Source organism: Artibeus jamaicensis, unplaced genomic scaffold (assembly GCF_021234435.1).
Source record: "Artibeus jamaicensis isolate MK-2021 breed Jamaican fruit bat unplaced genomic scaffold, CSHL_Jam_final contig_233, whole genome shotgun sequence".
In the NCBI taxonomy this organism is placed as follows: Eukaryota; Metazoa; Chordata; class Mammalia; order Chiroptera; family Phyllostomidae; genus Artibeus; species Artibeus jamaicensis.
Genome location: NW_026521486.1, coordinates 24,012,068 through 24,027,228, shown reverse-complemented (window position 1 = coordinate 24,027,228; position 15,161 = coordinate 24,012,068). Strand labels below are relative to the sequence as shown.

Genomic DNA, 15,161 nt, shown 5'->3' with positions numbered 1-15,161 from the left:
CCATATTGCTTTCTAAAGTGATTGTATCACTCTGCATTCTCACAAATAGCACAAAAGGGTTCCCCTTTCTCCACATTCTTTCCGGCATTTGTTGTTTGTTGATTTATTGATGATAGCCATTCTGAAAAGTGTGAGGTAGTATCTCATTGTGGTTTTAGTTTGCGTCTCTCTAACGATTAGTGACATTGAGCATCTTTTCATATGTCTATTGGCCATCTGTATAACCTCTTTGGAGAAGTGTCTATTCAGGTCTTTTGACCATTTTTAAATTGGATTTATTACTTTTTTGCGGGGGGTATTGAATTTTGTAAGTTCTTTATAAATTTTGGCTATTAATTCCTTATCAGATGTAGTGGTGAATTTGTTCTCCCATTCCTGGGTTGTCTTTTTATTTTGTTGATGTTTTCTTTTGCTGTGCAAAACTTTTAAGTTTAATGTAGTCCCATTTGTTTATTTTTTCTTTTATTTCCCTTGTCTGGGGAGATATGATAAAATATTGCTATGAGCAATGTCTGAGATTTTACTGCCTATATATTCTAAGATTTTTATGGTTTGGGGGTCTAACATTTAAGTCTTTAATCCATTTTGAATGTGTTCTTGTGTGTGGAGTAAGAGGGCAGTGTAGTTTCATTTTTCTGCATGTATCTGTCCAATTTCCCCAACACCACTTACTGAATAAACTTTCTTCAGCCCATTGTATGTCTTGCTGTCTCTGTCAACTGTTGGCTATAAAGGGGAGGGTTTATTTCTGGGCTCTCTATTCTGTCCTTTGATCTGTATGTCTGTTTATATGCCAGTACATGCTGTCTTGAATAGGCCTTATTGTATAGTTTGCTATTAAGCAGTCTGATTCCTTCAATTTTGTTTTTATTCCTCAGGATTGCTGTTGATATGTGGGGTGTTTTGTCATTCCACATAAATTTTTGAAATATTTGTTTGAGTTCTGTGAAATACGACACTGGACTCACTTGATCTTGCTACTGCCACAACTCCACAGGGCACTAAAGCTTAACCCTTACCAATGGAAAGAAGTTTCATTATTAAAAAACAAAGTCCTCTTTATATACGAATGTCGGGATTTTCACTTTCTGTGTGTTCACAATTTCAGCGCTCCTGTTTCATGGATTCTGTCTACTTTGTCTCTGTTATTTAAAGGTCTCAAGTTGCCACTTGGGAAGCCCAAAGGGGAAAGGCCTGTGTTAGAAACCTTGGAGGGGGAAGGGCAGTATTCCGGTCTAACATCCCCAATCCGGGTTTAGCTTTACTCATCCCACCAGTTAGAGGGGAGTAATGCTGCACCCAACTTTCAAAACGCCGGGAGAATGAGACCCGGAAAGTAAATGCGACTTGAAAACTCTAGTTCTCGCCCTATAAAACACGTTATCCTACTTTCATGCTTCCATACTTTGCTAATATAACATAATTTACTTAATTCTGAAAATAACACGCTTCTACCCCCTGCAACGCGAAGTTCAGGTCACTGCTATTCTTTCTCCAGCCGCTTCGGGACTGAAAAGCCCAGTCGCCCTCCCACGTTTTTCTCTGGGGTCCCGGGAGGCGGGAGAGGCGCGCCCTCAGTGACGCTTTCATCCTGGGCCACTGACGTCACTGCCGGGCGCCGGGCGGCACGTTGGCCGAGCCTTCGGCGGTCTCTCTGCGGAGAAATATGGCTTTGGCTAGCGATTTCTATTTGCGCTACTATGTGGGGCACAAGGGCAAGTTTGGACACGAGTTTCTGGAGTTCGAGTTCCGTCCGGACGGTGAGCGGAGGAGGTGGAGTGGGGCGAGCGGCCCCTGTGGGCGGCGAGTGTTCCGCGGGGGCTGAGACCACTGCTTCTGGCCACATAAATAGGAGCTTGAGAATACAAGGGGCGTGGACTGGTTGTGAATAAAAGGAAAGTAATCGGTGTAAATTAATTTAGAAAAGCTAGTCCTGGCAGATAGTAAAGGTGAATCCACAGCAGTTAGCATCCTAGAGTTAGCTCACTGGGAGGTCCTTACAGGAGTAGTTTATCTACTTAATGGAACATTTTAAAGAATACCCTCAACAAGTGATCTAATGGAGGCTTAAAGTCTTACGGTGACCAGCAGTCATTCATCTATTATTCATTCAGACGTTTTACGTAAGGCAGCATAAACGAGTAAGACCCGCCCCGAAGGGGGGGGCAATATTTAGAAAAATGAGTGTTAAGGATCCGTTTTGGGTGCTGAAATACAGTTCTCTCTAGCACGCATTAAGAATACAAAAGAGGGGTGCGGTTAGTTCTGCATGAAGGAGTGGGGAAAACTTCCTAAGGTAGGCGACAGTTGAAATCACTCTTGAAATAGATATTTTCTTAGCTGGGGAGCAGACGTTTCTTTTTTTTGTGCATTTTATTTGTTGGGCAACATGCAAATACAAAAACCGGGGATACAGTAATGAATGAGACTTTTTAATTTCCCACAATGAATTATGACTTGGTGGGTGACACAGACATGAAACTAACCGTAAATCATTGTGGATATTACGTATTAAGTGTTATGTCCGTGTTTTGGACAAAGTTCTATGAGAGCATGAAGGAAAAATTAGGGGAGGATCACACATTAGGAAAGGGGAAGAGGACCAGACATTTCCGTTTCAGGCAGAAATGTAAGGACAGCTGTGCAATGATTTAGAAGCTGTAATCGCCTTATTCCCCTTTGTTCTCCCTATGCTTCATCTAAATTAGTTGAGGAACCAGTTTATATAAATTTTCCATCTGTTCTTTTTTTATGTGATACTGTTTTCAGTGTTTTTGCCTATTAGCATAATAGGCTTTAGCCATTAACATAAATTAAGTAGTCTAATATTATCAGAGAACTTTCACGCCAGAACAGTGGCTCTCCTCCTTTTATCTGTCACTGCCCCATCCACACACTTCCATCCATAACAGTGAGTCACAAACGCAGTGATTCCTCAGGGGCTCACCTCGTGGTTAGGTGTACCTGTCATTTTAGTAGATCAGGACCACGTTACTTGTGTTCCTGGCTAACTGACTTGACGAGAATCATACCTCAGGGAGTGCAAAGTCACGATGGATTAAAATTAAACAAACTGGCCAACTTTTATGTAGAAGCAGCACATAGTTTGTATGCTTTTTAATCACAATTCTAAAATATTAGCGTTGCCATAGTATTATACATACATTAATTTGAAGAAAAATAATTAAAAAGAGACCATTTTGGAGTAATGGGGCAGCATGAGTAGTGAAAGAAGGTAGACCTGGATCTGTATCGTGTGTGACCCTGAGGGGCAAGTTACTTAACTCTGTTTTCTCAACGGTGAGTCAGTGGGAGAAGAAAAGTGTCCTCTTAAGTTTGTGTAAGTGATTAGATTAAATGTTCTGGGCTAATCAGTTCTTGCCAGTGCAAACATACAACATGAACTTTAAAATAAATGTTTGTTCCTTTTTCTAGTTTAGGACACAGCTTAAGAAAATGAGACTTAAAAATGGCCTTCCCATTATATTGAAGGCATAGAATACTTAAGAATTATATTGAATATTTAAAAATTATATCGAAGGCATAGAGTATTTTAAAAATTGCCTAACTTCAACCGCAGCTGACTTACAGCAAATTTTTGAGTGTCTGCATTCTAGGATTGGTCTTATGCTTGCTAGGAGGGAAGAAATATTAAAAGTAGTAGTATAATATGGACTTTATCTTCAAAAGTGCTTATGATGTCATTTCTTTATTTTTTTAGCAGTTTTGCTGTTATAGATTGAATTTTTTTCCACTCCCCACAGGAAAGCTTAGATATGCCAACAACAGCAACTATAAAAATGATGTCATGATCAGAAAAGAGGTAAGTTTTTTTGGGATGCCTAATTTTTTTTTATAGATACCCACTTTTCTACTGAATTCACAAAAGTACATATAAGGCTGTATTACAAAGGAAGCCAATTTATAGATTGAAAAGGGATTCTATTTAAATTAGATATGATTGTAGCATCAATAACAACAAAAGAAGCAATCTGAATATAAGTTGTAGTTCCACATTTGACAATGTCATTTAATTCATTTTATAATTAATTTGTCTTTTTACTCTATTCACTATTTAAAATGGTAATCATGATTTAAGAATGGCATGAATTTTAAAGGTGTAAAGGTTAGGAATAAGCAAAAATTCAGATCACTATGATGTGTACTTGGATTTGTCTCTGTTCACTTCATAGACTTTTTGGTCGTCACTGTCAGCCACTCGGGGAGATTTGAGTCCTATGTTACCAAGGCAGGGGGTTCAAAAGGGGGCTCAGTGTGTGAAGAGGGAGAAATATATGTTAAAGGAAAGGGCAAGAGAGTGAAGAAAAACCATGAGATGGATGAGCGATTCTCTCCCATCTTTTACTTTGGCATCAGAATTAAATTTTTCCGTGATACTGTCTTTAAATGTTTGGTGTTTGTAACTCTGTTTACTCATTGTATTCTGAGTTGTGAGAAGGAATCGAGAGGCACCTTGAAGTTTTTATTGTAACTTGTTTTCAGGCGTATGTACACAAGAGTGTGATGGAAGAACTGAAGAGGATCATTGACGACAGCGAAATTACAAAAGAAGATGATGCTTTGTGGCCTCCCCCTGACAGGGTTGGCCGGCAGGTTTGTAATTATTGATTCCGTAAATGCACAAATATTAAAATTGTTAATATCATTGTTATGTTTTTCTTATTTATAATGGGTACGCATTGATTCTTTAGTTTTCTGTTACTAGGTATCTGGTAAATACTTTTTTTCCTGAGCCTTACGCTACCTCCTAGTAGCAAAGGCGTCGATGCATAGCTCAACTATGAAGCTATCGACTAAATTTTAGCTATCTTTCCAAACTCAGCCAAGGTTAGGATGTTTTCACACTGTTGTAGTTTCCATTATATGTTAATTAATTTTATTAGGAATAAGTATAGATCTCTGTTAAATTCAAGACTTAAGATTCTCATTGACTATGTACAATTTACTTTCTCCAAATTTATAACTTTGAAAACTCTTATTTGCATCTCTTGCTCCAGAGAAGGATTTGATTGGTTTCTTTGTTCAAACTGACCACTGTCCTTGCCTCTCATATTCCCCAGAGTGATTGATATGTCTTAGGGGGCTTCTGAGAGCTCTGAAGGCTGATTCCCTCAATAGAAAGACAGTTGGATTTCTGAACTGGGCCTTTTGAACTCTGGGGGAAAAGAGGGTGAGCCTTGGAGAAAGAAACATTTAATTTCACGTTTGTTTGCCCTGAGGATTATACTTTGTAACACCTTCTTTGACTGGAAGAAAATAGGGAGAAAACAGATGTTGACCTTCTGTAGCAGTGACTTAATTCTTCTATTTAAAGAAACATTACTTGTGAAATCAAAGGTAATAGGTAACATTACTTATGTTACCGATTGCAAACGCTTGTAAAAGTAAGTTTAGATCTTTTTTTTTTATGTACCTGTACATATGTACTGAAAAAACTCTGGGAGAATCCAGTATTTTCATCTACCCACTTGATGATGTGGTCATGTGTTTTGCTTATTAGGGAGGGTCAGGCATGCTCCAGAAATTGTTTGTTGGTCTTTAAGTCAAAGATTTTATGATTGTTTGAGAACTTTAGTTAATTATGAATTTTGTGCGTGCCATAAACTGTGCATAATTCCATCTTCTGATCAGTTGTATATATAAGACTATCTTGAATGGCATCTGTTATTTAACTGGAAAAATTACTGCAGATATAGCCTTTTAATTGTTGTTTTTAGGTTTGCAGGTAAACATAGAGAAAAATTATACAATAAGTGTGGCACACTGGGAACATCTACGTTTTGTTATGTTTATTTTAATAGTTCTGAACTTTAATGTCTTACGAAGTCAAAGTGTATCAGTCTTTCAGTCTTACAGCCCAGGATTCAGATATCAACACCATCACTTACTGGTGGTCGTAAATACAAACAAGTTTCGTCCTGTGCTTTCTGAGTCTTGGGTTTCACAGTTGTGGAAGTGGCCGATAAAGTCTATTTGACAAGCGTATTTTGGGAAGTTACAGATAATATTTGTAAATTCCCTAGCAGCAGGGCTTCACACATAGTAGGTATTAAAATGGTGCTGTTATTAATGTTACACATTTCATTTTGGGAGCCTGGTAAAAAAGGATAGTGTGTTTTATTTTATTAAAAGTGGCTTATACACATGCTGTTTTTACACATTGTGCCTCAGAGGGATGCCTGTAGTTTTCACTAAATGTTGTAAGAAACGTGTGTGCGTCACTGTTGAGGATGCTGTTCATTTTACAGAATCTGTGAGATCTCGGGAGAGTGACTTTGGTCAGCCTTAATGCTGGGGACTCCTGTGCAGTAGTTGATGACGCTTTTATTTTTTTGTTTTGTAGACACAGTTTACGTCCAACAGATTAAGGTCCTCCCCCACCCCCTGCTCCTCTGTTACTGTTAGAAAACCTGCAGCTAAAATTGGGAACCCCCGTAGCAAGGATAGAAGTGTCTCTGGAGCGGATTTTTATACTAATTACATTTCTCTGCTTTATTTTCTTTAGGAGCTTGAAATTGTAATTGGAGATGAACACATTTCTTTTACTACATCAAAAATAGGTTCTCTTATTGATGTAAATCAGTCAAAGTGAGTATGTTAAAGCGTTTTTGTTACATTGATCAGATTTGCTAGAGGGGTTCATTTTAGGGCTCTAGATGGTTCGCTAAGCTTATTTCACTGGCACCCTATCAGTTTACTATGCAGATGTAATTCTGGTTTTTATGGCATGAAAGACTTGCTGCCAAAAAGGTAGCAGTGTACTTATTGATTCCCAAAAGAAAAAAAAATCTGGCAACTATGAATTATAACGCCCAAATTTTACTAGATTTTTTAATAAAAAGCTGGGCACTGTCACACAACTTAAAAGAAACTGTGCTGGATACCGGCCTCATCAGCCCCGCATTATCATTTCCCTGCTTGGGCTCATTTTCAATTAAGGGAAGAGTCCAGCAGAGCTGTGGCCACGCATCTCTTCTCAAGTTCTGTGTCCCTGTGGCGCATTCCTTTGTCTTTTCTGCAAAACCTCTCTGCCTCCAGTTATTTTTTCCACTCTTTCCCTTTAACATACCCCATGGGATTCTTTTACTATCACTAAATTTTAATGACTCCTTTGCTCTACTGGTTTGAATATAAACTCCATGAGAACCTTGTGTATCTCCAGATTTAGCAGCGTGCCTGGCACATAGCAGATGCTTTTTGAATATTTATTAGAGGAAAGGAGAGAGGAACAAATGTCTAATAACCATTGGATATAAAAGACTGTGTTCATAAAGACAGACCAGATACTTTTAAATTATGGAATTTATTTTCCCACAGTTGATGAGGGTGTGGCATTCATGCCCTACTGAGATTATAAATTGGTACAATATTTTTTATTTTCTTATTTTTTTGAAGATTTAATTTATTTCTTTTTAGAGAGAGGGGAAGGGAAGGAGAGAGGGAGAGAAACATCAGTGTGTGGTTGCCTCTTGTGCCTCCCCTACTGGGGACCTGGCCCACAACCCAGGCATGTGCCCTGACTTGAAATCAAACCTGCAACCCTTTGGTTCACTGGCTGGCTCTCAGTCCACTGAGCTTACCAGCGAGGGTCGGGTACAATGTGTTTTCGAAAGCAATTTGATAATTTGTCTCAAAAGCTATTAATACTTCACTAATCTTTTCACTTATTTTCACCATGGCGAATTTTTTCTGAGTGTCTATCTGTGGAAATAGTCTCAAATAATGAAAAAGCTTAATTATTTAAAAAGATAGTCATTAAAACCTTACTTATAATTGGAAAAATAGCCAAATGCCTAATAAGGAGAAAGTTATTAAATTACCTAAGAATTACTTATGGATTTTTTCTTAATATAATAGAAAAACTAATGTTATAAAGGGCCCAGGGAATAATTTTAATTATTAAAAAAAATAGAGAAACACTAAGATGTTTGTAGTTATTCTGTGAGAAGTGACATTATATAGTACTATGAATATGTTTTTCTGTCTTTATAATTTTATCTGCTTTGTACATTTTTGTGATGCATAGCTACTTATAAGAAAGTAAACACTTTAAATATGAGATGAATACTGGTAAAGAAAATTTATACATTTTTTTTACAGAGAAGAGAGAGATGGTAATCATGGGCTCCTTTAACTTAATTGTTTTAGATTTTTGTTTTGTTTTAGGGATTAACTTATAGAATTATGTTATTGCAAAAAAGTAACTTTTACCTTTTTAAATTTCAGGGATCCCGAAGGCCTTCGAGTATTTTACTACTTGGTGCAGGACCTGAAATGTTTAGTTTTCAGTCTTATCGGATTACATTTCAAGATTAAACCAATCTAAATTATATGTTTTTGAAGCTGTTTTTATATTTAATTAAGAGATTGGTAAAGGGGGGTTATTTGTCATTTACATTATCAGGATTTTTATGTATGTGAAGCAAACTCATTTTTTGTATACAAATTGAAAATAAGAGAATGTATAACAGGCTTAATGGTTATCTTCACTTTCGTCCAAGTGGGTTGGACAGTGCCCACACACAGTCAATTCTGTACATAAAAGACACCTTTTGTTGAAATTTTGCTCCAATAAAACTTTCCAAAGCCTGGGTGCAGAGTGCTTTTTTCAGGAGGCTATGTCTCTCATCACTTTAAAGATAATAAAAAATTGTTGGAGGAGGAACATGCTATGGTAGGAATTGTTTCAGGTACAAATATGTAGCTAGAATAAAGGCAGTTATTTCTTTCATACCTGATGGGATTTAGGTTTTTGGTAATTATAGAGGTTGTTTGCAGAAGGTTCTGGATTTTTTACATTTATCACAAATTCCTTAGGGATTATTTACATTGAAATGTTTTTGGTAGAAGCAGTGATTTCCTGAAGGATGACAAAATCAGTACCCTAAGTAAGGCACAGTTTTTATTGAGCCCTTATTTCTTATTTCACAAATACATATTTTGTGTATCTTTTGGAGCTAAGTGAGCTCTCAGCTTAAAATTACTTAAAATTTAGACGTAAGTGTGTGTGTATCTGTATGTTTATATTTTAACCCCTCCTGAGCATAGGCCCCACTCATACTTCTCAGTTCCCTTCAGCCCCTGGTAGACTTGACCTTTCATTATTTCTCCTGTTACTCTTCAACCTGAACCCCACTACTCAAACGTGCAGTGCTGGTGGTAAAAATCCACTTGCACCAGGGACAGTCAGGTGTGACTTCAGGATGAAAGAGTTAGTCTCTGCAGTCTTGACTCCTGAGCAGCTAGACTGGAGCCACTCTGACCAGTACACTTCTTTGAGATTATAGAATGTTTTGTCTCTGCAGTCCGGAGGGTAGCCACTAGCTACTACATGCGGCTACTGAGTACTTAAGATTTGTCTAGTGTAACGGAGTCGAATAGTCCTATTTAATTAGCATTTTTTCCAACATCATATTGTGAAAAATTTCAAACAATTGTAAAATGAACATCCATATGCCAATCTAGATTCTATAATTGACTTTTTTTTTTACTGTAATAAGTCTTAAATCATATCCTGTTGATTTTTCAATGAAGGGTAGAATAGCTAGTATAATTGGTGCCAATAGACCACTTTTTTTAGTGATATTTAATTTCGATTTAATTTAGGTGGTCCCATGTGGCTTGTGGCTTCCCTTTGGACAGTGTAGCTCCAGAGCGTGGCGGGGTAGCCTGTTGGCCGTGCAGTGCTATCCGGTCCTTTACACTGCATGAAAATGAATTGCTGTCCTCACAGATGCCGTGGAAAGTCACCTGGTCCCCACTGTGCAAGACCACTGTCATCACCTTTGGGTCCCTTACAGAAAGCAAACATTTCTCTTCAGGTTGTAGACCTTGATGGATGTGCAGTGTGCATTCACGTTACAGTTTTCTTGCACTTAAATATTAGGAAAAGGAGAAACAGTCGCCCTTGGAACTTCCTGTGGGCCCACAATTTTTGGTTGCTCCTCACAATAGCCTTTAGTCTGTGGCTCCTGTTCAATAAGATGATCCACTCAAGACAGCAGGTTGAGGAGAAATAATTCTCAGATTAAAAACATTTTTAAGATACTAACTCTGTCCCCATTTGTAACTTCCCTGTGGTGCTGATTTACTTGTGCTTCATCCCCACTGCCTACCACATTCTTACATTCAAACAAGATGAGTCGTTGGGATAAATGTTTTATACTGTCTGATTTCTTAGACCTTGTTTGAGCTGGCTCTTGATTGTAAGCTATTGGTTGACAATAATCATTAAAAATTAAATTTTGTGCAGCACTAGTTTTATGAGAAATTTTTAAAAAGATTTTTATTTCTAGACAGAGGAGAAGGGAGAAAGAGGGAGAGAAATATCAATGTGTGGTTGCCTCTTGTGTGCCCTACTGGAGACCCGGCCTGCAACCCAGACTTGTGCCTTGACTGGGAATTGAACCAATGACCCTTTGGTTCATAGGCTGGTGCTCAATCCACTGAGCTACACCAGCCAGGGCTATGGCAATCGATTTTTATAGTGTTCAGGTCAGTGGATACATGTACCCACCCCCATGTCCCATAATAAAGAGACCACTTGCAATAAACATCTATTCCAAATCTTGGTTCAGGACCTCATCCCCCTTGCCCCTTCATGGGATAGAGTGTCTCTACCCAGCACTAGCACAGTCTTTTCCATATCACAGGTTCTTTGTAAAAGTTTATTCAACCAGTTGTCTTGTAGTTACTGCCTTCAGATTATTTGTCCTTGTAACTTAGTCTGAGATGGAAGATACCCATTTCTGTTGCTATGGAAACCTTTCAAGTACCATGAGTTTTGTGTATGTATCCACTCATACTGCAAGTTGTCTATTCGTACATGTTGGCTACGGCTGTGTCTTGAATGTGGCCCAGCGGTGGTCCTGATTGCTCACATACAGTCTGAGTAGAACACTTCTACCTTGATCCACCTGAAAACAGCAGTTGTACTGTAAGTTCAACTGCTGATCCATATCAAGTTTTTTAAAGACTTAGAGCTGCTTCAGGTTCACAGTAAAATTGAGAGATTTACCACAATTTACAGAATTGAGAATGATGTAGAGCATCTTTTGCAGGGAGCTGGTGGATGCTGGTGGCATTCATCAGCAGAGGACAGGAAGAACAGCACGATGCTGTGAAATGATAAACAACTGGGGTCTGAAGCTGTGGGCAGGCATATGAAGGTGTGACTGTAAGTGATGTGCTCAGCTTCTAGCTGACAGTGTTGTCGAGAAAGGAAGTGTAAGATGTGTGGTTTCCCAAGTGAAAAAGGCTTTGCAGCACAGCAGCCATTAAATAAATAAGTGAATGCTTTATGTATTTCTATGATGCTTGTATAAGTGTGTTTTGCACAAAAGTGAATTTGGAAGACAAAGTATAAGAACATTTAAAATTTCCCTTAAATTTATAATCTTTCTGTTTTATTAACAGTGGTTGAAATGAAGTTTGGTGCTTCCAAGTTTGTGCATTTAATCAAAAGCCATGTTAGGAGTTGCAGTCTCATCTGAAGTTACTACTGTCCTTTGTTTTTTAAAAATATTTTATTGTTCAAGTACAGTTGTCTGCCTTTCCCCACCATGTCTTCCCCAACCCCAGCCATCCCCACCTCCCTCCCCTGATTCCACCTGCCCTTGGTTTTGTCCATGTGCCCTTTATAGTTGTTCCTGAAAACCCTTCATCCTTTTCCCCCTATCATCCTCTCCCACCTCCCCCTGGTAACTGTCAGTTCTTAATTTCAATATCTCTGGTTATATTTTGCTTGCTTGTTTGTTTTGTTGATTAGATTCCACTTAAAGGTGAGATCATGTGGTATGCACTGTTGGTAGGATTGCAGACTGGTGTAGTCACTGTGGAAAACAATGTGGAATTTCCTCAGAAAACTAAAAATGGAACTGCCTTTTGACCTGGCAATTCTACTGCTTGGATTATATCCTAAGAATCCTGAAACACTAATCCAAAAGAACCTATGCACCCCCATGTTCATAGCAACACAATTTACAATGGGCAAGTGCTGGAAACAGCCTAAGTGCCCATCAGTAAAAGTAGATAAAAAAAAAACTCTGGTACATTTACACAAGGGAATACTACACAGCAGGAAGAAAAACGGAGCTCCTACCCTTCACAACAGCATGGGTGGAACCGGAGAGTGCTATGCTAAGCGAAATAAGCTAGGTGGTGAAAGACAAATACCATATGAAGTTACTACTATTCTGATGCTGGTTGTCTTCTCATCTAGGAAGAAATCTACTTTTTCTAGAAATTATAACTTAGGAAAACAAACCAAAAATCAACTAGAGCTTAGAAGGAGCAGCTACACAATTTGGCTTTTTAGTCATTAATCTCATTCTCCCTTACTCTGAAACTGCAAAGTGTCTAGATTTGGTGATTGGTTGCTCTTCACGGAACTGCCTCATTCATCAAGTGGGTGTGTAGGTGTCGTATCTCCTCCACATGTGTCACTGACAACAATGAGCAAGACGACATGGTGCTCGCCCTGTGGAGTTCGTTCAGACAACTGTGTGCCTGTAAAAAGTGTTCCGCACCTGTGTGGCCTTCATCGTGAGACCCACCCACCTTCTCTTCAGCTTTAAGGATATACATTAGAAGAAAGGCTCACCATCACCAACACCTCCAAGGGGAGTAAGAGGTAGATAACCAGCCTTAGGTCCCAGTGTGGTTTTTCTGAGTGGTAAGCAGTATGCAGCTCTATGTGTCCCAGCTCACAAATTGTGTTGATGGGCCCACGCCCCATCCTCAACTCCCACAAAACACTCTTTCAAGTGCCTGCACTGCAAACCTGATAGAGAACCTAACTCAGTGTCAAGATTTCTGGACTGTAGTCCTGCCTTGGGAGAAAAAGAAGAAAAAGAGCATTGGCTTATTTTGAGGTCGGAGAAATCCTATCTGAAATGCTAATCTCCAATGCTTCCGAGTCTACAGAGGACTACTCGTACTGAACACAGGAGAGAAGTGACGGTTGGAGATTTGGAGGGACCTGCTGAAATTTTTGTGGCTAGGCAGGATTTGAATCTTGGACTTCTAATAATCATATTTCACACTTAATGAGAGCCTACTGTGTATTTGCCAGGTCTGCACACGCTCTTCACATGACCCATCTCAGTCAATTCCCACGGCATCCCCGGGAGGCAAATATCACCACTTTACTGTGGTGAATCTGAGGGTGCAGAGAAGTGAGGGGCTTGCCTCAAGTTACACATGGAAACTGGGGCTGGCATTTCCAGCCAGAACCTTCTGGTTCCAGAATTCAGGCTTTGTGGCAAAAGGTTTATTGAAAATCCAGGCCCTTCTAAATTCATATTCTGTGCTCTATGCAGTCACTCAGGCCTGATGTTAAACAGGGGTCAAGAACTAGCAAGAACACAGGGGTGTCGAACTCATTTTCCCCGGGGGGCCACATCAGCCTCGCAGTTGCCTTCAAAGGGCTGAATGTAATTTTAGGACTGTATACATGTAACTACTCCTTAATAGTTAAGTGAGAGCTTGGCACTGCTGCTGGCTAGAAACAAGGTGCTGGGCCAGATAAAACAAGGTGGAGGGCCAGATTCCGCCCATGGGCCTTGTGTTTGCCACCTGTGCAATAACGTGTCCTTTGGCAAGTAATCTCTCAGGATTGATTTCTTCATTTGTTAAATAGCTGTGTGGGTCAGCTTAGGAAGGTTTCAATGTGCTTATACACACAGTAGGTCCTCCAGCAAATGAGTCTGTCTCTGCCACCTTCCCACAATCATTAGCACTTCTCCCTCCCTAACTCCCTGTCTCCCTTCAGCAGAATTATGTGTTCCTTTGTTTGTTTACCTATTTCTAGCATAGAAGGCTGTGGATCTTTTCTCTGTCTTGAGATTGATGAAGCCAACCCAGGGTTAAAGAGTCAAGGAAACGCCCAGCAGTGAGCATTCCTGAAGTGCCCAGGCTCTACCCGGAAAACTTTGCTTCCGTTACTGAGTGCAATGAGCCCCAGGGAGGAATTGCAGCTGCCCGCTGGGCATGGTGACACGCGGACAATTGCAGTGGTGATTCAGAGATTGAAGACTGCCCCGGAGGACAGAACTCGGCCGCTGAGGGCCACGCCACAGGCCGCAGAGCCTAAACCGGGTCCTAGGGGCCAGTACATTCAGTACCTGGCATCTGCGGTTAGTTTGGAGGAGGGTGAGAGAACCAGCAAGCTGAGGAGTGGGGAGGCCGCCTCAAGCATGATGTGTGCTGGTGGTTAGGGGTTGGTAAAGGAATCAAAGAACAAGCAAAGAAGGTTGTCAGGGTGTTTCTGCGTGATTAATACCCCCTTCAGTTCCCCACCTCCCTCCTCTGCCCCCACACTCCATATTAACCACTGTAACACGAGTCGAAAACCAACTTAAACTGGCTCCACAGAACTGTGCGTCAGAAGGTTGACAAGGCCTGTATGAAACGCGAGCAACTGTCTGGCTCATAGAAACCATTGTAGAAGTGTGTTTTATGTGGTAGGTTGTAGAGAGATATTCATGAAGTAAGATTTGCAGACAAAACTCAAGTATAGGAATAACTCACCAGTATCTCTTCTTAAGTGGTCAAAGGTGAACATTTTCACACCCAAGTGGTGTATAAATAGAACAACTTTTTTTGGAGATCATTTGGTAGAATGCATCAAAGTTCTTTAATTTATATACCCTTTTCTCCCCCTAATTTCAGGTTTAAGATTTTCCCTAAGAAAATATTCAGAAGTACAGACTAAATTTTTTATAGTAGCAAAACATTGGAAACAAGCAAAATGTTCCACATTAGGGGATTGCTAAAATAAATTAGCACATAGCCCATGTGGGTAATAAAATGGTTTTAAAAATGGTACATTCTAGACACATTTTTAAATGAAACCTTTATTAGAAAAAATAGATAAAAAACGTTTGTGAAATGGCACCAACACTGATAGTAAATGTATAAAACATACATTTTGATGATGTGTAGATAAAAAACTAGAAGAAACATACAAACATTTTTTACAGTGGAATTACAGATATTTTAGGATAATTTCTAAATGCATTTTTCTGCTATAAACATAATGAAAAAAAAGAAATAATCTTTTATTTTCCAAATAGTGATATGCAAGAGAAAGTCTTTGACAGGCTATTTAAGAGTTAAAGAACTTAGTCATGATATTTTTT

The 15,161-nt window shown here is 39.3% G+C and overlaps 1 protein-coding gene across 6 annotated transcripts; it reads left to right on the top strand.

Annotated features, from left to right (window-relative positions):
* Positions 1 to 1,610: 1,610 nt before the first annotated feature.
* Positions 1,611 to 8,612, top strand: LOC119063480 (protein mago nashi homolog 2). Of its 6 annotated transcripts, none has more exons than XM_037164815.2 (5): positions 1,611 to 1,760; positions 3,765 to 3,823; positions 4,504 to 4,614; positions 6,527 to 6,609; positions 8,248 to 8,612. In XM_037164815.2, exons 1-5 carry the CDS (start codon positions 1,667 to 1,669, stop codon positions 8,345 to 8,347), a joined length of 447 nt encoding a protein of 148 aa, XP_037020710.1. In that variant the 5' UTR covers positions 1,611 to 1,666; the 3' UTR covers positions 8,348 to 8,612. The 6 variants fall into 6 exon arrangements, with proteins under 6 accessions (XP_037020710.1, XP_037020709.1, XP_037020708.1 ...); XM_037164814.2 differs by having other exon boundaries at positions 3,725 to 3,823; XM_037164813.2 differs by having other exon boundaries at positions 3,722 to 3,823.
* Positions 8,613 to 15,161: the final 6,549 nt, after the last annotated feature.